Raw genomic sequence first — 24135 nt, forward strand, 5'->3', positions numbered from 1 at the left:
AACAAATAAATGTAAAACAACTCACAATAATAAGCAAAATGTTTAAGCCTTAATACGAAAATATAGACAGATATTGTGTGTTCTTTCTACTTACATGTTTAATTTGTCTTTTTACTGTCTTCAGGCTTGTTTGAGATTGGATTCCTCTGTTTTGGTTACCTTGTTGGCTTATGATTTCTTTTCCCTTGGCTTTCGCATTTAAAATCGCTCTGGCTTCAGAGTTTTTTCTCTTTGTATTCTGTATTCTGTATTCTGTATTTTGTTATTTTATGTTTTGATCAATGTTAAAGCGTCTGTTGCTTGTCAGGTCCTCAGTGAATGGCTTAATGGTTCAATGTGCTATCATTATAGGTATATGGTGAGTAGATCAGGTAAATGGTATCCTGATTTGTTGTACTTCCGTGGATGCTTTCAGGTAATTTGAGTGATTCGATGGGGGTGCTCGGATAACTATTGCATTGCCTTCAATTCACAAAAAAATAAATACTCTGGTACATGTATTGTAAACTCGACACACAGAAACACACTTCATATATATTTGGCACTTTGAAAAAAAAAATATTGTCCTGTGACTTGTTGCACGTTTCCCAGTTGCTACTTCTGTTGAATGCTCAACTGTAAGCGGTTGATGTTGATGCCGTGCTGTTGCTTCAGTTGCTTCAGTTGCTTCAGCTGCTTCAGTTGCTCCTGTTGCTGTTGCGAGGCACACAACCTTTTGGCTTTGATGTTGAACAGCATCTGTTGCTCCGCAGTTGGCCAACTGACGAGGCCACCTCGTGTGGCGGGTCCTTACTTCGGCACTTCGGCTAAAAACCCACCCCCCGAAGATATCCGCCCACACCACCCACTCCACCCACTCCACCCACACCGCCCAGGCCGCCCAGTCCGCCCCCCGGGAACAACAAGTGGAAAGTGTGTAACCGTAACGACGTCCATGACGACGGCGGCAGCAGCAGCAGCAGCAGCAGCAACAGTCGAAACAGCAGCAGCAGCAGCATCAGCAGCTGCGACAGCAACAGGCTTATATGGCGACCAGGTGATACGATGGAGTGGCACTACCGAGTAAGTTTATTTTTGTAATACCCATTACTCGCAGTGTAGAAGGGTATACTAGACTCGTTGAAAAGTACGTAACAGGCAATTTTTTTTTTTTTTCTTATTTATAAAGCGACGAATCCGTACATGCAGTACTAGTACCATAACATTGCAATTAAACATATAAATAATGTAACCAATCCTCTCACTTGTCTAACAGGCAAATGCGATGCCGACTATATCAAGTATATATATTCTAGATCAGGATCACTAGTAGAGTCCATCTGATCTTAGGAACTTTAAAAGCTAGAAAAAAACTGCCACGTCTACACTTTAAAGGCATTTTGAGGTTTTTTTTTAAATTCGTGTATTAGTGTGGTATATATTTATCGATTTGCCACAAGCCATCCAAAACGGATAATAAAAAAAAAAATTTTTTTTTTTTTGCCAAATTTCTATCGATATGCCAGAAAAATTTGGAAATTTTTCGTACGCACTTCCACTAGCCGAGTAACGGGTATCTGATAGTCGGGAAACTCGACTACAGCGTTCGCTCTTGTGGATTTTTTTCTTTTTTTTTTGGGGTTGCTGCCACTCGAGGGGAAATGACAGCTCAGCTCGCTGAATCGCTGATAAAGGGGAAAAGCGACCCACAGAGGCTACTTCTGGTGGTGCAATCGCCGTTGGTGGCTAATCCTTTCAAAACACCTTCGCAAATGTCAAGGAAAAGTCAGTTTGTGCGAGCGATTAAATATAGATCGCTAAGCCTTTGACTTTAAATTCATATCTTTTGTGGCTATCTCGATATTTTCCAAGAAGTATTATCAAAAGTATTAAGTATCAGATCAAAATTTCAACTGCTTTGTTCATAAATATACAAAACCCATTAGTATTTTGATTTTTATCTATTTTGTGTATTGTTCTTAGATTAAGTTTATTGCTCACTAGCGTAGATTAACGCAAGTTTAAAAAATTGCTTTAACATTTTGTAACCCAAATCTATAGAATAAGCGATGAGTGGTAAGTGATAAGTGGTTGTTTGCTGTTACACCAGTTACTACCATTAATGGTAATGGCCATTGATTTCAGTTGCTGAATGGGGCATTGCAATTGCAAGCAGTGCGAAATTCTGGTAACTTGATTTACGCAGATCAATGCTATTGGCGCCTTGTTAGCCTTGGTAGCTCCGATGGCCATCAATCCGGCAAGGTTGCGGTGGTTCGGTGGGCGGATTTCAATGGCTGTGTGGATGGATGTGCAACGCCTACGCCAGCGGCTTACCTGTTGGACTTGGGCGCCTCACGGGGCGTATGCGCAATATGCAGTTTGTCAACAGGTTAGCCTTGAGTCCTGTGCCCCAGCCAAGGACACCGATTACTCCGCTCGTCGGCCACGCCCCGTCCCGCTCGCACCAGGGCTGCCATCTCGCTCGCACCCGGCGCACATTCAGCGCATGCCCCAGACGCAAAGGCGTCTAAAAGCTGGCGGAGAATCCTCGGATCCACCAGGATTGGCTCTAGCCTATTCAGCACTTTCAGTGGTTGTTTTTCCTTTGGCGTTCTTTTTTTCTATCTTTTTTGAAGGGGAACGAACGGCACGAGAATAGGCGAATCCAGTCTTTTGGCCCTTCTTCGCAAACTGTTTTGTTAGCTAGCTTGATTCATTAAAATTTTCAAGCAAATGTATGGAATTTTTCCGCCACCACTCTTCGCAATTAAGCAGCTTTTACAGATATTGTGGCACAAACAAAAAAAGAATAAAGGCTTTGCTATTTACGTGCTGGTCTTGTTGTTGGTTACCACTGCATCAAAATGTAATAACTTGTAACTTAAAAAATGTAAAAAATATATCAATAAATCAAGCTTCAGGAAATTTAAATAGATTTATTTCAAAGCATACTTGACTTTATTGTTTATATTTGAATAAATAAACTTGAAGAATATTAAATATCAATAGATTTTCAATTTGGAAAATTATTTAATTAACGGGCTTCAATCAATTTAGATTCTTAAGTTAAGATTCAAGTTACTCAAGTTCATTCAAATCATTGCACAAAGTTTCCTAGGAATTTTGTATATCAGAAAGTAATTCGTGGTAATGATGTCTTCTAGCAAATAAATCAATATGAGATTTTGCATTGCCTTTTAGTTTGGGCACTTATTCAAAACGAGACAACATGGTGATCTGACCAGATACACTCACGCCCAAGAGAATATGTAACCTATCCAATTAGGTAGCTAAATGGTATTCAGCTGACTTGGCTCTACTGAGGCTCAGGTGTTTACATATGCACAAATTGGATCCCATGGCAATGGAACTAAATTCTTTTCTTTTTTATCAATTCTCAAGACTTGAAGTGCGGCGCAGGCGACGCCATTCCAGTCCAGTTATCCAGTTATCCAGATATCCTGGCCTTTGACCAGTTGCCATAGCAGGGCACACACAAAATTTAATACCCGTCCATTCAGATCCTTAAACGGGGGATTCAGTGGCAATGCTAACGGACATAAATTGCACTGTGGCTGGAGGGCAACGGGTCGGATACGCAATACATGTGCAAGCTCAATTATCCGAGTTTACATGGGGGTCAAAAACGACACTCACGGCGACATACGAAGTCAACTGCCCACGAAAATTTAATTATTATCTATATTTTCACCAGAAACAGACCTTTTAAATTAGCTCCATGGTCAAAAAATACATGTACTGAGGAAACGTAGTTATTAAATCTATAATTTGATTACTGATGATTTACAGATATCGACTCCCAGCAAAACCATTTAGTTTATGCAGTTGAAGAGGACTTTACATATTTCTAGTGTGAATCCGTTACATATTAAATCCTCCGGCCATAAAAACCCCATTATGCAACGAAGTAGCTCACGCAAATACCTGCAGATACGGATTCATTTTCAAGCGCAGATGCAGATGCAAGCACCGATACGGATCCCATCTGCATGCCCAACACATGCCGATGCAAATGTAATTCGTTTTCCACATTTCATTTTTCATTTTTCAACCGAAAAAAATAATACAAAATTCGTTTTTCACAAATTGTGACCAGAAAGTAAATACAAATATTTTTATCTACCATTCCTGTGAGTCAGCCAGGGGAAAATTCGCTGAAGTGGCTCATCTGTTGTGCAAATATGTACGCTTCGAAATGCGGCACATCACAAATAGCTCGTTAGATCCCAAAGGGGACAAATTACTCTTAAAAAATTGCAAATGTATCAACACCTCCCGAGTAGTCGGCTTAAAAAGAGCCTATTTGATAAAATCATTTATAAGTTATGCTTTCAGGCTGTCAAAAATAACCATAGATTTATTTTGTTCAATAAATTCTGACAGCTGTCTATATTATATAAATTCGCATGTTCGCATTACCAAACATGGCACGGGAAATACAGCGAATTTTACTTGATTTTCCGGCCATCGAGCAATAAAGTGCGCTAATTGAAACAGCTAATTTATTTGTTGTGTGCCCTGGTATGGTTCTTCGCTTTGCTATTCCCGATTCAATAGGAGATCCACGCCAGTATCCTGGTGGTCAAGGACCCTCGTGGCAAAGGCCTTACGCAGTGCCATCCGGTAATCGTCCCCGTAGTAACGTACATGCTCCAACAGGCGTCCCTGGCTATCGATTACGTACAGGAAGTGCGCGTCCCGCTCATCGAGGTCTTCCTCAAGGACCTCCGTCGTCTTGGGCATCGCAATGCGATCCTGCAGTCCGTAGCCGCCCAGCAAACTGGCTTCCGGAAAACTGCTAATCGGGGGCACATACACATTGATGTGCTTCTGGTGGCTGGACATGTTTGTAGAAAAATTTGGAAGCACTGCAGCAATTACAATCTAAATGGAAACGAATAATAGAACTCATTCAGAATCTCAAAGCACACTTTACAGGACTTTGGCATACAAAAATTGCTGAATTTAATTATTCAGGTATTTTTTTAGACATTGTTATTGATGAGTCTGCGATCTCTTTCTCTATTTTAGCTGAAATGAATGAACTGACATATTATGATTGAAATTTGACAAGTGGTCAAATTGTTCAACGTTCTGCACTTGCAATTTTAATTTCAACTCCAAATAATTTATAGCCACATTTTGATGCGCTTTTTTGTCCCCCTTTTTATACCCAAAACTCGTAAATTTCCTAAAAATCTCCACTCAAATTTAGAAATTCATTTTTTTTAAATTTTTTTTTAATTTTTTGATGTTATAATGTTGTAGAAATTCCAAAACATAAAAAAATGCTGAAGTTCTAAACTCCATAACTCAACTTATCTTTATCGGATTTTGAAGTGGCATACCTCTAAATGTTTCTGGCGCAAAATGTTAGAAAATGTTTAAATGTTTTTAAGTTTGTTCCCAATTTCTACCGATATGCCAGAAAATGTTGAAACTTCTCGTTTGCACTTTCACCAGCTGAGTAACGGGTATCTGATAGTCGGGGAACTCGACTATAGCATTCTATCTTGTTTTGCTTACATTTTTGGGCCTTTTCACGCGTGCATATTTCATGCTCATTACAAATATGTTGTTGCATAAATTAGCTGTGTCGTTAATTAAAGAGACATGATATTCTTTTCCATTGCATTTGATTAAATAATATCCAAATTGATTGTTGCTGACATGAGGCGCAGGCATAATTTGAATTCATTGTATTTCGATAGCTCGTATTTGTTATTTTAAATTCTGACGAAAATTAAACATTTTTGCACACAGCGTGGGGTGAAAGAAAATGTGATGTATTTAATACACATAGTTTATATTATGGTTTATATATTCGTTGCAGCTATGTGTCTATATATTAAACATTAAACCATACCAATGATATTAAATAGGTCTAATATTTTATGCCTTTTTTTCAAACATACAAAAGAAAAAGAAAAATAAAGATTTAAAGCATATATTAAATCGATAGCTTACCTTTAACCAATCACTTCGAAAGGGCGATTCGATTCAGTTAAATTAAATTATGCAAAGGAAATTTTTCAAGCAACATTTTGCAGCCGCATTGTGCCATTTATTACATTTTTGCTGCCTGCTTTTCAATGCGCAACTTACTAATTGTTTAAATTCCTCAGTAAGCTGGCATTTGTGCCTTGAAAGGCTCTAAATAATACATAAAAACTACGTTTAATTGCGTTGGCTTTTGGATAATTTCAGAGCATGTGAAACTCATGGAATCTGCTGGAGCTGGCAGCACTAATCAAATTAATGTCCGCATTGTGATGCACCTGAATGGAAAATGCACAATGGAAATTGAATGCTCTTTTGACTCGCATGGGGACAGCATGTGGTGCGGTCATGTCCGTCGATACAAGGCAAATAATTAATTGTTGATCAAATTCCAGAGGCAGGCAGTGAAAACCGAGTGGGAATCCTGCGCCCCTTAAACTCTGGCCTTTAATTGGGAGAGCGAATTCCTCGGATAATCTCCGTCTAATCATGTCGAAACTAACCGGCGTGCACAAATTACATGGCATTCAATCTGCAGCAGAAGTGCGAATTAAAAGCAAGGATGGCATCCTGCCAGAAATCAGCGCAACTTTGCATGTTAGTTTTTGCCATAGCTCGCGAATTATGTGTGAACCGCTTTTACATTAACCGTAGCTATTTACACTGATTGTCCATTCTGCAGTTGCACCATTTAATTTGACTCAATTTAGAGGTAAGTCGGGAAAAACCGAGGTCAACGGTTCATCACAAACCACTAATTGGACACTCTGTCCGGAACAAAACAGCAAAGTCGCCACCAAAACAACTACATGAAAAGCCACGATAAGGGTCATAATTAATTGGATTTTGTAAACAATTTGTACAGTTTCATTTTCGGGCTAAACTAAGTTAGCCAGCTGGAAAGCTGGAAAGCTGGAGAGCTGAAAAGTTTACGCAGATACACCGCACACAAAAGCAGATGGCCACATACATATTTCTCACTTATTATCTGCATTGCATGGAAAAATAGGAACCAACCTAGTTAACTTTAAATTTACGAAACATCCTGTAACTTTTCGCATGCAGTTGGCTTCAATTCTTATTTGGCTGCTAATTGAGCAAAATGCAAAGCATGTCGGTGGGCGTTTCCAGAGATGCATCTGGCCACGCTTGTTCCTAGGTTCGATTGTGAAATTTGAGATGGATTCCTCAGCCGCCAGGCTGGAATTCGGATAATGAAGTACACACGCCCCAATGGCATTGCAGTACCTTGGAGCAAGGATAATCGCAGGATATTGCTCTTCCGTCTGCAAGCTTAAAAGTGAGGCAATGTGGCAGACAGAGATATATTGGTTTATAAATGCTTCCTGATAAAATAGCAACTAGGTCCACTGATGATTAATAAGTTGCCTTTATTATGAACCAGAGAAGCAATGGCATCCTTTGTGCCAGGATGCAGTCAAGAACTGACAGCCTGCCAAAGGATAAGCTCTAGCAACAGCTGTGAAACTAAAAATTGAGCAGCTCTCAATTCAATTCAATGTCTAGCTTTTAAGGAATTCAGCTCACAATTCAGCTCAATAAATTGTAGTTGTTTGACTTGGAACACATATGAAATAAATATGTTTGACAAATAAAAGTTCATCAGATGTAAATGTAATAGAATGAACAGGATTTAAAAATCGATTTTGTTTCACATAATACCATTCGCCGTGAATTCTGTGCCACAGAATGGAGTATATTAGTTTCACTTCATAAAAGCACTTTAAAAATGCCGCAATCCGGCCTCGAATGTGCCACAGGCAATATACGAATACGGTTATTGGCAGTCGTTACTTTAATTCCACATTAATTTAAAGCATTTAATTGCTCCGACTTTCGGACTACCAAGGTGTGCGTTGGCTCACATGAGCTTTATGCTCCGGACAATAAAGAGAAAAATAATAAAAATATGCGAATAAATTGTGACTCCGCATTGTCGCTCTGGCCCATCTTTTTCCAGCTCTTTCCCCGCACACACACTCACACACACTCACACACAGACAAAGTCGAGCACATTGTGGTGTTTTAAGCGGAAAATATGCCGCACTTCCGTTTCCCACAAACACACACACACACACACAGACGTGGTTACCGTTATAAGACAGCAGGCAAGATGGCTGCTTTTGTGTCTGTGTGAGTGGGGAATTTACTGCCATTATATTTACATATATATTATTATAATGCCAGGATGGCAAACAAAGTGTTGACAGAGCGACTGACTGGGCGTAAAAGAATGAAGAGTGCCGGAAACAAATACGTTTACGTACCGTTCCACATTTAATTGCCTAATCGCACTTGAGACTGCCAAATCCGATTCCGTTTCCGATTCAAGCATCGTTTAAGTCCCCCTTTGAGCCCCAAAATCTCGGCTTTTCCCCCGACACCCGCAAAGCACTTTAAATTTGAATTTCCGCGCTTCCACTGGGAACGCTGGCTATTTTCGTGTTCAGCTAATTGAATAATTTGGCTTCTATCGGATAAACTCGTTTGCCAATCTAATGGTGCAAACTTAGATTACACAATCTAATGAATTAAACTTGCGAGAGCACATTTTTTGTATATAAGCTAAGGCCCTTTATAAATGAAACCACTTTACAGCTCTCGACGTAATTGCACTTCTCTTCAATCATTGTGATAAACAAATACAAACGATAAAATATACAAGTATATCAAAGCTGAGCTTTCAGAGAATCAGCAATTTCGCATGGAACTTTTACCGAATCATTCGGTCAACATCAATTCGAACTGGCGAAGTTTCGAATTTTGTCTTTACACCCGTTAGACATCGAATTGTTAGCTAAATTGATTTGATTCTACACATTTCCTCTGACTAATCGCAAATGGATTCATTACTTGGTTTTTGTACTTAATTATAAAACTGAGCTCTGTTTACCCACCGGCCGCAGTTTTTGGGATCTTTAATTGGATCCCGAGGGTTTTCGGTGCCAATTCAATGGATACGTAGGGATATACCCGTATTTATAGTGGTGGGTGAGTCGAAATGAAATCCCCTGGCAAACAATGGACCAGTTGCGTTCATTATCATTCACCGCAATCGGAAGGACACAACGCGACACGACATGGACAAGAGAAAACTTTCAAAAGAAAATTGTAACAACAGGGATGGGTTTTCTTATGGGAAAAACCGAGGGGCGGGAAAGCGACGTAGTCGATGGAGCGCTCGGCCAACTAAGAAGCAAAGTTTTGGTGTGAAATTAAAATTGGAATTAAAAGCACAATGAAGCCAACAGCAGCCAGACATCCAGCCGCAGAAAGAGACAGCACAACCAGCATTAGAAAGAGAAGGGAAAGTGCAAAAAAGAGACGGAACCAGTCCAGGGGTCTTAGTGCTAAATGATTTATGGCTGTTTGCATGTCCCGTTCCTATGCAAATTGTTTTCGAGAATCTGACAAAACGATGAAGTTTTCATTAGGGTGCCATTAGAAACTCCGTTTAAGTTATGGCAAGATGTCGGGCTGCCCCCTCCTCCTCCTCCTCCTCCACCTCCCCTTCAGTTTGACATACACAAGCTGGACACATCGTTTCTGGTTCAAAGTTTCTTGCAAAGGCCGCTGGGTTGCACTTGGAAAATTGGTCAACTTAAAGCAGCCTTGGTTATATAGTAGCGTATATAGTTAGAACTTACGGTCAATTAAATAAATAGCTGGAAGTTGAGGTACAATATACAATGTAATTAAATAAGCGGTAAACAAGCTTTACCACATAACACAAAATTGTCATTTTAATTAGGTTATCAGAAATGTCTGTTGCATTTGCTACAATAATATAACTTTCCCTTATTCATTCGGACTGTTGAGTAGTCACGAGTGGCTGAAACATTATTAATAAAGTTTCCGGGAACTCGTTTGCATAAACTGGCGAAACGTCAACAGTTTTTACTCACAAATGAGGGATTCTCTTTTGAATTGCTCATCACTCCAACTCGTTTGGTCGCACCTGTGGAAACTAATTTGAAAGCAATTTGTTTTCCCATAGAGTGCATATTCCCTGTCCGCCCACCGCACATCATAATCATAATCACACAGAATCCAAAAAAAAAAACGCGGCAATCAGTCGCTGAAATTCGGAGAACAACCCCCAAATATGAAGTAATCGATCAACATGGGGGAGAAAACTCAGAAACATACCCAATTTGTATAAATTATTAAAATATTGATTTATTAGTTGAAAATTTTACGTCTAATTTAAGACGAGCGGCTTCAACTTAAATTGAATTTATGCGGCTAAGCTAACGAATTTATCATTATCGTAGGATGAATAAATTGAAGGAAAAATGCGGCTGTCGTTTCTATTTATTATGTTTTCTTTTCTGCCCTTCGATAACCCTTTGGTAAAATCTGAATACTGTTTGTATTTGTATTTGTGTAAATGAAAGTGCTGTGCGTGTGAGTATCTGTGCGAGCTTGTTTGTTTACTTGTGTGAGTGCCTTTTGCAAAAAGAGGGAGGCCGTAACTCAAAGCAAACTCCCCCCCGATTTTCCATTTTCCCCTATCTCTCACGGTCAGCCTGTGGGCGGCTCAGCCACGCCTACCGTCAGCTTTTCCAGCGCACAAACAAACACATGCTGATTCACAAACACACTCACACATACGCGACACATTCAAAGTTTATCCACCGCCCGTTTTGCACATTAATTTACTGACCTTTTTGCACTTTTTCCATAGTTTTGAAACCGCACGACCCCGCGCGACCACGCCCTCTCCGCTCTTGCTGCTACGCCCATCAGAATGCACTGAAAGAAATGACGCACTACAAATACTCTTCTCAAGGCCGTTAAAATCATTGATACTTTGACGCAAATAACACATTGTTGAAATCTTTTATACAAACAAATAAACACAGCATAATTGTTTTTATTTTATTTATAAACTTCTACTACGTCGTACGAATTTGTATAATCCTTCAACTGTCCGCGCTCTATAGGAAACATAGACACATTTTTTCTTAGTGCAGCTCTGGTTTTTAGCTCGCGATTGCCTGCCTTTGTCCGTTTGCCTCTCTTTCGAGTTCCAAAGTTCAGAAACCGGGAATGGAAAAAATACAATGGCCACTAACCAGTGACAGGTTACCAGGAACCTGTGACCAGTGACCAGTGACAAGTGACCAGTGAAGAGCAGCCCGTGACGGCGACTGTGACAGCAACCAGTGACCAAGTGGCCAAGTCTGGCAAGTGGCGATGGGATGCAGGAAGTTCTGGCCCGGTCCAGAGGCATATTACAATGTATGATGAATGTTTGACACTTTTGCAGCTTGTTTGTTTGTTTATTGTTTGGCCCACAGCCACCCCATCCCGCTCCCCCCGCCGTTCTTGTTCCCCTCGCCGCCCCTGCGCTTTGAGCTCCACCAAAACAGAAGGCAAGCTGGATGGCAAAACCAACAGTCAACGGGGATCGGCATCGAATGAGGAACTCTCTGCCCAAATGCCACTTCTGAATTAATTAATGTTTGTATATCTATTAATACATTTTCGGGCTTGTTTTGGTATTAGCCTCAAACTTCATTTCTAGAATCATAACATTTTCGATAGGAGTTCCATTTTGAGTTGACTGACTTGGAAAAATTTGCTTTTTGATTCTCTAATCGCACAAGCAAAAGAGTTGTGAACATTCTAAAACATTTGTTTGCACAAGGATATTTTGTATATGTATATTTACTTCACACAAAACACAGACTTACTTACGCCAGAATGCACTTTATATTTCTCAGTTCTCAATGATACTTAGTACTTATCTGCATCTTCTATTTGACGGTGGCTTCCATCTTGCGATCAGGGCTTCCACTGCATTCCGCTTTGCTTCCTGCTGCTGTGACTTCCGTATTTTGGTTTATTTCCGTGCCACAGCAGTTCATTGTTCGAGCACATAATGGATTCGAATGTCTCAGGACCCTTCGTCCTGTAAGGAAATGGGAAACTTTTGTTGTTTACTTTGGCCATTTTTAGCAGGGTGTGTATGAGAGAGTTTAATAAATTGTATCTTCAGGTCCCCCAAATAAGCATATGCAGATTACTCTTTGCTTGTGTGCTTGTGTGTGGAAAAGGATGTTGCAGGACATTCAAAGGGGGGCAGGTTGGGCAGTCGCCCTTGCTCTGTCATTTTCAATAACGGCAAAGCAATAAACTTGCCCAAAAATAGGTTGGCTCTTCAAAACTTTGCACCACATCTGAAACTGGGCGCATATTTGGGTTGGAACGAAGCAAAGGGCCCGATTCCAAGGACATTTTAAAACATTTGTTTGCACAAGGATATTTTGTATATGTACATATATTTACTTCGCACAAAACACAGATTTACTTACGCAAAAATGCACTTTATATTTCTCAGTTCTCAATGATATTTATCTGCATCCTATTTACCTCTTTGAATTCAGCAAAGAAATTATGCTGAACTTATTTAAATCAAATTCCTAGCCTGTAAGAATATTTCTCCATTTATTTTATAGGCCTGTGTACCCATTTTAAATGTGTCTTATTGCGCTGGAATAAACTTAATATAACTTATTTTAGAAAATGCATTTCAATGCAGAAGTTTTGTTTATTTAATGCAAGTATTTTAAAACGAGCTATCTTTAAAATAAGCTTTAAGCTAACTGGTATCTTTACTCAGTGTAAAAGTTAGACATTAAAAGTCATGTTCAAACGAAAAACGAAAAATAAGCTTATACATTCTTTGTCAAGCATATTGCTTTCGAGCTTAAAAGCGTACCCTTTACTAGGACACCCAAAGGATAACTTACAAAGTGTGCCTTTTAAAGCTATAATTTCCATACCTAACTGGAGTGGAAAGCCAAGTGTATCTACATAAAGCCAAAAACATATACAAGCATCGTTAAATGTGTAAATTTAAAATGTATTATCAAGAAATATTTACTGCAAGTTAGCTACCCCAAGTGTCTTGTCTTTTGATGAATCTACTTAGCCAGTACATGACCTCTGATTTTCAAACGAGTTAATCACGTGAATGACCCACAGTGCAAAGTGCGATAAGCAATTATGAATGGCTTTGCCGAGAGCCACCTGCCCCGTGGGTGCTTATCAGAATAAAATGATTGTTATTGCAAAAGAAAATATGCGATAAGTGCGGTGTCAGTGAAAAAATGCAGCAAACTCGTATGACAACCCGCTCGAGAGCCAGTATAAAGCACTGGACTCGATCCACGGAGGTCACAAACCACTCGAGATGCACACGCAGCAGAAACGGAAAGACAGCACCAGTCGAGCAGTTACCATGATTATAATCCTGCTGCAACTTCTTGGGATCCTTGCCCGTGGAGTAGTGGCCCAGAAAAGCTCGCCCATTGCCAACTGGCACATGGGCGACTCGCACTATACGAGTGACCAGTACGCCAAGATACTGGGCGATGTGGGTCTGGGCCAGGATGCCGATGACAAGGACTACAAGGGCCTGGGTCCCATGCAGATCCAGTACGTGGACTACCAGCCCAATTGCCAGGCAGGCGGAGTGCCAGTCTGTGCCACCAATGGAACCGATAGCTTCTACTTCGAGAACAACTGCCGTTTGGAGGCGGCCAACATGAAGATGCTCTTCCAGCACGGCACAGGTGAGTGCGCCGCTTGTAGATGTTTGTTTTTTACTTTTAAAATGTTAAATGTTTTTATATATTTTGTTTTAATTTGCCATGTTTGTTTTATTTGAAAACCCGAAACATTTGCCATTACCCTGAGTGCCGCCCGTGCAGAACTGGAGCCCACGGAGATGGAGCGATGCCTGCCCACCTGCCAGACGATGAAGTGCAGCCAGGTGGAGCGTCCAGTTTGCGCGCTGGCCGAGATTGCAGGCGCTGTTCCCCAAACTTTCACCAACGAGTGCGAGATGCGTAGACGCGAATGCCACACGAAACAAGGTCTGTACACATATGTCGTTTATCCATCCAGTCCTACATCTAAACCATGTCTATTTAGTCCAGCGAATCCTGCACACGGGTCCTTGTCAGACACCCACGAAGAGTGGGCGCAAGAAGAAGCTGCGTCGCAACAAGAAAAAGCCTTCCACTTTCAGCGCCTCCAATGCCAAGTTTGCCACCAACCCGAAGAAAGTATACATAATGCTGGCCACTCCTGCTCCTTGGAGCAGCAGCACCACACCCAGGCCCTCCTCCAGCACAACCACAACCAGAATCACCACGACGGCCAGGATGAGGCCCACCAAACAGACCAGCACAAGTCCCTCGCCCATGCAATTCCAGCAGCTGATGAGCCTGGCCAATCCCATGGTCTCCGTTTCCCAGGCTGTGGATGCCTACAATGTGTACAATATACCCGATGTGGGTCGCGATTACGGCGAGATAACCGACTCCTCGCTCTCGATGTTTTTGCCCGAAGTTGGTCGTGTCACGGAGCCCTATTCCGCGCCCAGCAGCACCACTAGCACCACTAGCACTACTACCACATCCACCACCACACCCCTGCCAGTTTTGGCCGCAACCAGGCTATTCGAGCCTTCGAGCACCAGCACTGTCCAATCCTTTCTGCCTCTACGGATGCCCAGCACCACTGAGATTGGCGAAGAAACCACCACGGAGCATTTGGAAGCGATTACACAGGCCATGAGCACCACTCAAAAATCCGCAGCAACTGCACAAGCCCAACTTTAAACTTCGAAAACCATTATATATTTAGTTTTTTTTTTACTAATATTTATTGAAAGTATTTACAGCTGCTTCAGATATGTTTTAAATTATACAATATAACTAAATAGCATTGTTTTTTCTTCCAATCCTAAATATCAAATAAATCTACTGTGAGGAGCGAAAGAGTTAGCTTGATTATAACGATTGTCAACTATAACAAGGCTTAATTTATAGGATTTTAATACTTCAATATTTAATCGTAATACTTCAATATTTTAACTCAGTATGCCTGTTAAAATTCGCTTCCGTTCGGCAGGTCACTGACTGAAAAAATACCTCAGACAATTTCAGTTGCCCTATGATAACTAACAAGCCAGAACGAAAAACAGGAAAAAAATTGGAAAAACATGGAGTTCATGGTGAGAAAACTTGTGAAAAACGAAGCAAGGATAGCATTTCTAACTGCACTTCACTTTAGCCGCTCGTTATATTTGTAATACATGTACTATACTATGGATTAGTGGAAATCTACGAGCCGGAATGCATATGGAACGAGACTCTTGTCGATTCAGGGGGAATCGATTTGCGCAGAAATCCGATTCTCTACGATGAAGAGCAGGCATGGAGAAAAAAAATACGGACGATTAGTTGGATATTGGGAATGCCCTATAACGTGATGCAACAGATAGAGTATATGGTGAACAATATAACAACACCCAGGAACTTGGACGGTGATAATAACGAGATTAATAAGAACAACGAAACGTTGAAAAATTCGCTACTTCATGATGGTTACATAGTGATCAACAACAGAAACAACTCTGAAAACTTGACTTTAATGACGCAAAAGTTCATGATATACAACTATGTGAAATACCACATACTGCCCAACAAAACCTTGAATGCGATGCACTAAGTCCATGAAAACCAGATTAGTTTCGAACGTAACAGTTTATTATTATACTTGTACCACCTGCACAACTTTACTAACTATACTAACACAACATACAACAACACTAGAACACAACTAGAACAACTTGTTTAGCAGCCCAAAAATATGAAATATATGTTGCTTCGATCGGAGCTCGATGTGTCCAGCTTTAGTTTTTTGGTTTCTCGTTTGCAGGTCACCTCCAAATTTACCTGCGATCCGTTCTTACTAACGCTTTCTGTCCTAACAACTTCTGGGACTTCCGCTGATTCAGTCTTCGTACTCTTGGCCACACTAGCTGCATTAATCTCAAGTTCCTTTTTCTCTTCTGATAAAGATTTGCTGGTGGTTGTCGGGGATGGTGTCGTTGCGAACGTCGTGTTCTGAATGGTTGCTGGTTCAGAGACTGCGTCGATCTTTATTTCTTTGTCCAATTCATCGTCATCATCATCTGAAGTCTCAGAAGAACTGTACGTTTTACTCGAGGCCGGATAAGTCGGATATGATGCGTAAGTAGTTGGCGCCTCAGTTGTGCTAGGCTCCGTTGTCATACCTATCTCCTTGTTTTCAGAGTCTTCCTCAAATGCATTTACTTTGACTATCTCGTCGACAGATTTCTCGGTAGCTTCCTCTTTCTTTGTAGCTGCAGTGGAGGTATATGTTGGATAAGTTTTAGAGGCACTGGAGGATGAATAAGTTGGATACGATGGGTAAGTAGACTGCGCTTTCGGTGTGGTAGCTATTATATCGTCCTTGTTTTCAGAGTCTTCCTCAAATGCATTTACTTTGACTATCTCGTCGACAGACTTCTCGGTAGCTTCCTCTTTCTTTGTAGCTTCAGTGGAGGTATATGTTGGATAAGTTTTAGAGGCACTGGAGGATGAATAAGTTGGATACGATGGGTAAGTAGACTGCGCTTTAGGTGTGGTAGCTATTATATCGTCCTTGTTTTCAGAGTCTTCCTCAAATGCATTTACTTTGACTATCTCGTCGACAGACTTCTCGGTAGCTTCCTCTTTCTTTGTAGCTTCAGTGGAGGTATATGTTGGATAAGTTTTAGAGGCACTGGAGGATGAATAAGTTGGATACGATGGGTAAGTAGACTGCGCTTTCGGTGTGGTAGCTATTATATCGTCCTTGTTTTCAGAGCCTTCCTCAAATGCATTTACTTTGACTATCTCGTCGACAGACTTCTCGGTAGCTTCCTCTTTCTTTGTAGCTTCAGTGGAGGTATATGTTGGATAAGTTTTATGGACACTGGAGGATGAATAAGTTGGATACGATGGGTAAGTAGACTGCGCTTTCGGTGTGGTAGCTATTATATCGTCCTTGTTTTCAGAGCCTTCCTCAAATGCATTTACTTTGACTATCTCGTCGACAGATTTCTCGGTAGCTTCCTCTTTCTTTGTAGCTTCAGTGGAGGTATATGTTGGATAAGTTTTAGAGGCACTGGAGGATGAATAAGTTGGATACGATGGGTAAGTAGACTGCGCTTTCGGTGTGGTAGCTATTATATCGTCCTTGTTTTCAGAGTCTTCCTCAAATGCATTTACTTTGACTATCTCGTCGACAGACTTCTCGGTAGCTTCCTCTTTCTTTGTAGCTTCAGTGGAGGTATATGTTGGATAAGTTTTATGGACACTGGAGGATGAATAAGTTGGATACGATGGGTAAGTAGACTGCGATTTCGGTGTGGTAGCTATTATATCGTCCTTGTTTTCAGAGTCTTCCTCAAATGCATTTACTTTGACTATCTCGTCGACAGACTTCTCGGTAGCTTCCTCTTTCTTTGTAGCTTCAGTGGAGGTATATGTTGGATAAGTTTTATGGACACTGGAGGATGAATAAGTTGGATACGATGGGTAAGTACGAGTGGGGGTCTGCGTTGTCTCAGCAGCCGTTTCAGTTGTCTCAGTACTTATCTGGACTTCATTTACTTTGAATAACTGGTCTTCGGACACCGTAGTCGGTTCGGTCTCAGGAGCTTCGGAGGTTGCATATGAATTATAAGCATTGGAAGACTTATAAGTTGTAGTTCTTTCTGTGCTAGTGGTCTCCTGAGCCTCCCGTTCAGGTTCTTGAGCAGCGTTTATCGATAGTGAGGCTTTGGAAGGCTGTGCAGTGGTTGTAGCATGTTGTGGAGAAGCAGTGGTTATGTATTTTTTTAAAGGTGTAGCGGTGGCACTGGACTCCGTGGAACTGGGCTCGGTTGATTCTTCAGGCTGGGTGTCATCGAGCACGGCATTCACCTTAATATTTTGTCTGGGATTTTGAGTGGTCTCTGGTTGAGGTGTAGTTGTTGTGGAAGTTGTTGTAGAAGCAGTTGTGGAAGTTGTTGTAGAAGCAGTTGTGGAAGTTGTTGTAGAAGCAGTTGTGGAAGTAGTTGTAGGGGCAGTTGTGGAAGTAGTTGTAGGGGCAGTTGTGGATGTAGTAGTTGGTGTAGTCTTATAGGTTGGATTGGGATAAGGTTTGGCGGTTTCAGCATACTCGATGGGCAGATTTTCCCAGGATATCTGATAGGGCTGATAGATAGGCGCTTCATAAGTTGGTTTTGGGGACACAAATGAGCTTTGCGAATAAGGCAGAGGGGGAGATTGCGGCCTATATGAACCGTAGGCTTCAGGGGAACTCTGAGATCCGTAAGGTCCTTGAGACCCGTAAGGTCCTTGGGATCCATAGGCTCTTCCAGTTTCGATGCTCGGTTGGTAAGGATTAATCGCATAGGGATTGTAGTTTTGAGCGCGAGGCGACTGAGGAACAGGATACCTGCTTTCACAGGGGCCATCATGGTGCTTTCGCCAAGCTGCAATGAATAATATATGAAATGAGTAATTATCAGTATCATAACAAACATATGACGTATACATGTTTTAAAAATATAAAAAAATCATGCTTCGACGTACACAGTGACAAAAGGTTTGACAGACGTGCCACTGAAACTTAACATTCTGCGACTTCAAAACATTGTTTAAGTACATTTAGTTACACAGCTTGAGACTATTTAAATTATTTAAAGGCTTTTTTTCATTACCGTGAATACCGTAATACATCAAATTAAAATAAATAACTTCAGCGCTTAAAGACTCTGTTTCAATATTTCCGGAGTACTCACGATGTCCTGTGCGGCACTTGATCAGCTGCAGTTCGCACTCGCTCCTGAAGTTGCGCCTGGTATCCCTGTACTTCCCGCACACAGGGCTGTATTGCTCATGGCAGTTGTCCGGGCAGATCTCCAAAGTTTCGCATCTATTCTCGTGGATGATCTCCCAGTCTGCAGAAATAGTGGGTGAGTAACCGTGTGGGTTTCGGATCTCACTTGAGTACTTACTTATGCCAGTCAGGGCTCTGAAACGTTGGACCTCGCAGGGACTGGGAAAGGTGGATGGCTGGACGCCCGGAGCTCCGGCACAAACCAGACTTTCCGGACCCGACGGTGGACACCGAAGATCATATGGCTGCTGCTCCTCGAAATAGTGCGGTGCCGGATAGTAGGGCACTCCGTAATCCCATGCCTGCGCGGCGGCGAGGAGGGCGAGTCCAATGGAAAGTAGAAAAGCTGTCATTTTCCGAACGGTTCGAAAGCGACTATGCCGTGACCTCCGTCGCATCCAGTTTATATACGTCCTAACACTCGGTGTTCTCATACACTGGCAATGTAGGTGAACGTGTCGGGGACTCAATTAATTATAATAATAATAATTGTTTCCATAATTTCGTATCAATCGGCAGACACCGCAGACGCCTCTTCTCCCACTTTCATTCTGGCTTGCACTTTATTATGACATTTGTTGACCATTATCGCAGTTCGGCTGATCTCAACCTTGAGTCATGGGAATTTGTCTGCCATTTGCAGTTCTTCGTAAATTCGTAAAGAATTTGAGCTGAGACATGAGTCAGCAGAATGTGATTAGCAGTTCACAGCCGGGAACTTGAACTTGATTTCGGAGATGGGTTGAAGGGCGCTTCGGAGTTCACGTGTGGCATTTCCACATCAAAGATCACGTTTCCTATGATAGGAATTGCGGTCTAACGCTGCTTCCTAGTATTTCCGTTTCAAATGAAATGGAAAACGTGATGCATTGGTATAAGTGGCGTTCCAATCAGCGAAATACGAATTACTTGCATTTTGCATTTTTAGACAGAGAAAGTGTAGTTTTTCTTGTTTTAAAAGTATCTTCTGATTCAGATTCTTGTTATTTATTTAATGGCTTTTATTGAGTTCTTAATGACAATGTATTTGTATAGAATGGAAATTAATGTTTATCTAATAGGTGTATATAAATTGGGACTGTGCGTAAGCCGATGAACCGCCGTACCACTGATAGCGCGGAGTGTTTTGAGTTGTTGTTGGTACGGTGGTGCTGGTCGAGGTTGTTGGATCAGTGGCAAGACTCGCCACAATACACCCAGAGAACTGGAATACGATCCTTGATCCTGTGGTTATCAGGACATTGGTGACCTCCGCGCAGTTTGGCTCCCCTGTTTCCGGATTCACGGCCATGGCAGCCATTTCGAAATCGACTATTTGTCCATCCTCGTTTCTGATCTCAACAAATACTGGGTTGACCTGTCAGAAATGTGTTTTACTATCTTATTCTGTTATAACATTATATATTTTACTTACAGTCGCCGGGTTAGTTGTTGTAGAAGCTTCAGTGGTTGTTGTAGTCGTGACTGGGGCAACCGTAGTTGTTGTGCTTGTTGAAGAATCTGTTGTAGATGTTGTGGAAGGTTCCGAAGTCGTTGTTGTGGAAGTCGGGGTTGTTGTTACTGTAGACGATTCTGCAAGTGTTGTCGTTGTAGGGGGAACCAACGTAGTGGTCGTTGAAGGTTCTGTTGTTTGTACTGTCGTTATTGTTGTAGATGAAGAGCTCGTGTTGGTTGTCGTTGAAGATTCGGTTGTAGTGGATGCAGAATTTGTTGTTGATGGCTCCGTGGATGTTGGTGATTCTGTGGTTGTAGTTGGTTCTGTGGTTGTAGTTGGCTCTGTGGTTGTTGTTGGCTCTGTAGTTGTTGTGAGCTCTGTAGTTGTTGTTGGCTCTGTGGTTGTAGTTGGTTCTGTGGTTGTAGTTGGTTCTGTGGTTGTAGTTGGTTCTGTGCTTGTAGTTGGCTCTGTGGTTGTTGTTGGCTCTGTGGTTGTAGTTGGCTCTGTGGTTGTAGTTGGCTCTGTGGTTGTTGTTGGCTCTGTAGTTGTTGTGAGCTCTGTAGTTGTTGTTGGCTCTGTGGTTGTAGTTGGTTCTGTGGTTGTAGTTGGTTCTGTGGTTGTAGTGGGTTCTGTGGTTGTAGTTGGCTCTGTGGTTGTAGTTGGCTCTGTGGTTGTAGTTGGCTTTGTGGTTGTAGTTGGTTCTGTGGTTGTAGTTGGCTCTGTAGTTGTTGTGGGCTCCGTGGTTGTTGTGGGTTCTGTGATTGTAGTGGGCTCTGTGGTTGTTGTTGGCTCTGGGGTTGTTGTTGGCTCTGTGGTTGTTGTCGGCTCTGTGGTCGTTGTTGGCTCTGTGGTTGTAGGAAGCGCTGTGGTTGTTGTTGGCTCTGTGGTTGTTGTGGGATTTGTTGTTGTGGTTGTTGTTGGTTCTGCAGTATTAGATTGTTTTGTGGTTGTTACAGATTCTGTCGTTGTTGCTGGTTCCGTTGCTGTTGTGAGTTCGGTGGTTGTTGTTATTTTTTCTGTAGTTGTTGATGTTGATGTAGATCCAGTAGTTGTTGTTGTGGGGGCTTCAGTGCTCATTGTTGTGGTTGTAAATGCCACCTTCGTTGGTGTAGAAGGTTCAGTTGTAGTCGTCGTTGTAGATGCCTTCGTTGTGGTGGTTGTCTTGGGAGCACTTGTCGTGGTTGTAGTTTCATGGTAACATGGTTTGGTTACTTCGGGCCGTCTTGTTGGATAGTACCAATAAGGAGGTCGATAACTGACTGGCGGATTTCTCGGTGGTGACTGTGGCCGCTTAAATGGCCATACCGGATAAGGAAGCACACGACGTTGCACTGGCCCATAAAAATCATTGGACGGATTTGCGTGGTAACGTTCGCTATTTTCTGGATTTTGGGGAATATTAGGTCTGGGAATTGGCGATGAAAATGCCAAAGGTTGAGACTGAGCTACTAACAAGCTCTGGTGATTGAAATAGTAGCCGACATCAATAAGTTTTGTCCGTGGAGGCGACGCTCGGCAATAAGAAGGGTCTGTCAATTCAAACACTATGTGAACAAGAAAAACAAAACATTATTTAACAATTTGTATAAGATTGCTATAAATAAATATATAAATATTTTAATTAGTTTATGATTCTTACATTCCTGGCCACTCAATATCATTTTCAGATTGTAATCGTTAAAGTCACAAATGCTCTCAAAGCTGCGATAACAAAATTCACTTTTGCCACAGACTCGGGGGCCGCAGGGTCGTTGGTTATATCTCGGAATATTTCCGGGATCTGGAAATCTGAGGTAATCGCCCCTATGTCCTTGGGACGAGGTCAAAGCTGTAAGTAGGACAGTAAAGGCAAACGCTCTCAACATTTTAAAGGTTGGCGTGTAACTGATGACTTAACCTTACCCTTCGACAACTATTTATACGACCGACTTGTTCTTTCCAAAGGCAAATCTCTGGAGAAACAACAATGACTACAAACAAGAGCAGCAGACGGCGTCTGTCTATCGGAATTATACGTGCCAGACCAACATTTCCATTGTAAGTACTGCTAGAAACAAAAAAAGAAAAAAGGTGCATGTATATAAAAATTAGGTTCTCGAATTTTCTTTCTTTGGTCTCGACTCAGATGCCTGGCCGTGGCTCAGATAGTGAGTCCCCCATATTTTTTTAACCGAAGCACAATGAAGCAATTGTAAAAACCCCTCAATCAGAAGTACAAGACACTGCTTGGCACGATGCTTTAGCAGCTTGCACTGCTTACGCCGAAAGCTCTGTAAGCAGGGCAGCAAACGTTCTCGGTTGAAAAACTCGATAAAACCTTTCAGCATAGTTTTTAGTAAAATGCTTTTGTTTGAGATTCAAATGCATTTATTTTGGCCGGCTGTTGTTACTTAAACAATCATTTATTCTATGAAAATTAATTCACAACTTTCCCAGAAAATACTAAAAGGCAATATGTTAAACATAATGCTTTGAACTAAATATTCACAAGTTTATTGCTATAATGCCTTTTTTCAATGAACGATTTAAAAATAAAAACAATTTTACTGAGCACCCTTGTTGTATAACAGTTTTCGGCAAGCAGTGTCACGGAACTGCTTTCCCGTTTGAATCCTTCGCGTCGGTTTTCCTAGCATCGTTGTGGATTTTTTTATTCACTTGCCAACCGGTTGTTGTGGCGAGCACAACGGTCGCGGGTTCCGAATTACGGCCTACATTTTTTTTGGTTTTTTGGCGCGTTTTGTTGGTGCGATTTTTGGCGCGTAACTCGGCAATTCGATCGTTTATAGGATTCGGCAGTCGAGGCGCCAGCATCGAGTCGTAAACTTCGATCGAAAAAAAAGTACGGAAGGCATCCCGCCGTCGAGGTAAACACTTACATTTAATTGCACGCTTCATTCGCCAAATTTCCTTAATTTGTGCGGCTTTTCGCTGTGTGAATATTGTTTATTTTTCGCGCTACACATATTGCCCATACGCCATGGGTTCCGGGGAAAACAGGCTTCCTGTCATGTCCGAAAATCTAACGCAAATACAAACGCGCAAACACACACACACACACACATTGGGAGCGTATTTATTTTGGGCTGGAATAAAAACAGAATATAAAAAGGAGTACGTCACTGCCAGTAAATGATTTATTCAGGAATCGCATAAATGTATGCCCCACTCGCTTCTCTTTTTAGGTCAAAGGCATTCCGCCTGGGGACTTATCAATCTGGCCGGCAATCCTTTGCCATGCTCTAAAATTGTCCCTTTTTTCATTTCGCATTGCGCATCCGCATCCGCCGCGTTGGCCGCTTCGTTTGCCTGCTGATTTCATGGTGCGGTTTCTGATTCAATTAGCAGTGCGCAGGATAGCATCCTTGTGTCACACATACTCGCATGTGTGTATGCTCGTGCACATGTATTTGTTGCTGCCAGGCTTAAGTCTAAGACCCAAGACAATTTCGCCCATGACTGGCAATTGTGTGGCAGCAAACAATTGCAATATACAGAGCTGCCCCAAAGTGTGCAATAAGTTATGCACGAAGCGAGGCAAGCTGATTTATGTGCTGTCATTGCGGGAACTTCGACGGGTTTCAGTTCCGTTTCCATTTCAATTTCCACCCCACCAGCCACCAGCCAGCAGCCAAGTTGCAAGACTCATCCAGAGCCGGTTTTCCGGCAAATGTCCGTTTGTCTGGATATATTGTGTCGAATGTAACATGTTCGTTGTGGACATTGCATCGCAAACTGCAACCGCAGCATTGGAATATACACATTTACTTGCATAAGTCAAATTTCATAAAATATTATGTAAATATTAATACTTTAAGGCTGCAATGTTGTATTACACTTTTGTTTTGATATTGTTTAAGGCACGTACGTTTCCAGCACCAAATAATTCCATAATGCCGTGGCTTTCTTTCAATTACCCTCAT

At 41.7% G+C, this 24135-nt stretch overlaps 5 protein-coding genes across 5 annotated transcripts; 2 read left to right on the forward strand and 3 right to left on the reverse strand.

The window, feature by feature from the left end:
- Positions 1-4326: 4326 nt before the first annotated feature.
- On the reverse strand, positions 4327-4897 carry LOC6550184. The gene has a single exon (XM_001978287.3). The coding sequence runs from the start codon at positions 4846-4848 to the stop codon at positions 4543-4545; it is 306 nt and encodes a 101-aa protein (XP_001978323.1). The 5' UTR covers positions 4849-4897; the 3' UTR covers positions 4327-4542.
- Positions 4898-13225: 8328 nt separating this feature from the next.
- Positions 13226-14750, forward strand: LOC6550185 (mucin-5AC). The gene is made up of 3 exons (XM_001978288.2): positions 13226-13607; positions 13746-13910; positions 13969-14750. Exons 1-3 carry the CDS (start codon positions 13226-13228, stop codon positions 14658-14660), a joined length of 1239 nt encoding a protein of 412 aa, XP_001978324.1. The 3' UTR covers positions 14661-14750.
- Positions 14751-15042: 292 nt separating this feature from the next.
- Positions 15043-15552, forward strand: LOC113564526. Its single transcript, XM_026982160.1, has 2 exons — positions 15043-15055; positions 15115-15552. Exons 1-2 carry the CDS (start codon positions 15044-15046, stop codon positions 15550-15552), a joined length of 450 nt encoding a protein of 149 aa, XP_026837961.1. The 5' UTR covers position 15043.
- A 111-nt stretch (positions 15553-15663) lies between these two features.
- LOC6550186 (mucin-5AC) lies at positions 15664-19130 on the reverse strand. The gene is made up of 4 exons (XM_001978289.3): positions 18896-19130; positions 18680-18838; positions 17248-18370; positions 15664-16824 (listed from the first exon to the last, which is right to left on the reverse strand). The coding sequence occupies exons 1-4, from the start codon at positions 19128-19130 to the stop codon at positions 15678-15680; spliced, it is 2664 nt and encodes an 887-aa protein (XP_001978325.3). The 3' UTR covers positions 15664-15677.
- A 701-nt stretch (positions 19131-19831) lies between these two features.
- On the reverse strand, positions 19832-22077 carry LOC6550187 (proteoglycan 4). The gene is made up of 4 exons (XM_026982304.1): positions 21852-22077; positions 21243-21756; positions 20192-21029; positions 19832-20134 (listed from the first exon to the last, which is right to left on the reverse strand). The coding sequence occupies exons 1-4, from the start codon at positions 22075-22077 to the stop codon at positions 19832-19834; spliced, it is 1881 nt and encodes a 626-aa protein (XP_026838105.1).
- Positions 22078-24135: the final 2058 nt, after the last annotated feature.

Source organism: Drosophila erecta, unplaced genomic scaffold (assembly GCF_003286155.1).
Source record: "Drosophila erecta strain 14021-0224.00,06,07 unplaced genomic scaffold, DereRS2 tig00000126-arrow-pilon, whole genome shotgun sequence".
NCBI classification, from domain to species: domain Eukaryota; kingdom Metazoa; phylum Arthropoda; class Insecta; order Diptera; family Drosophilidae; genus Drosophila; species Drosophila erecta.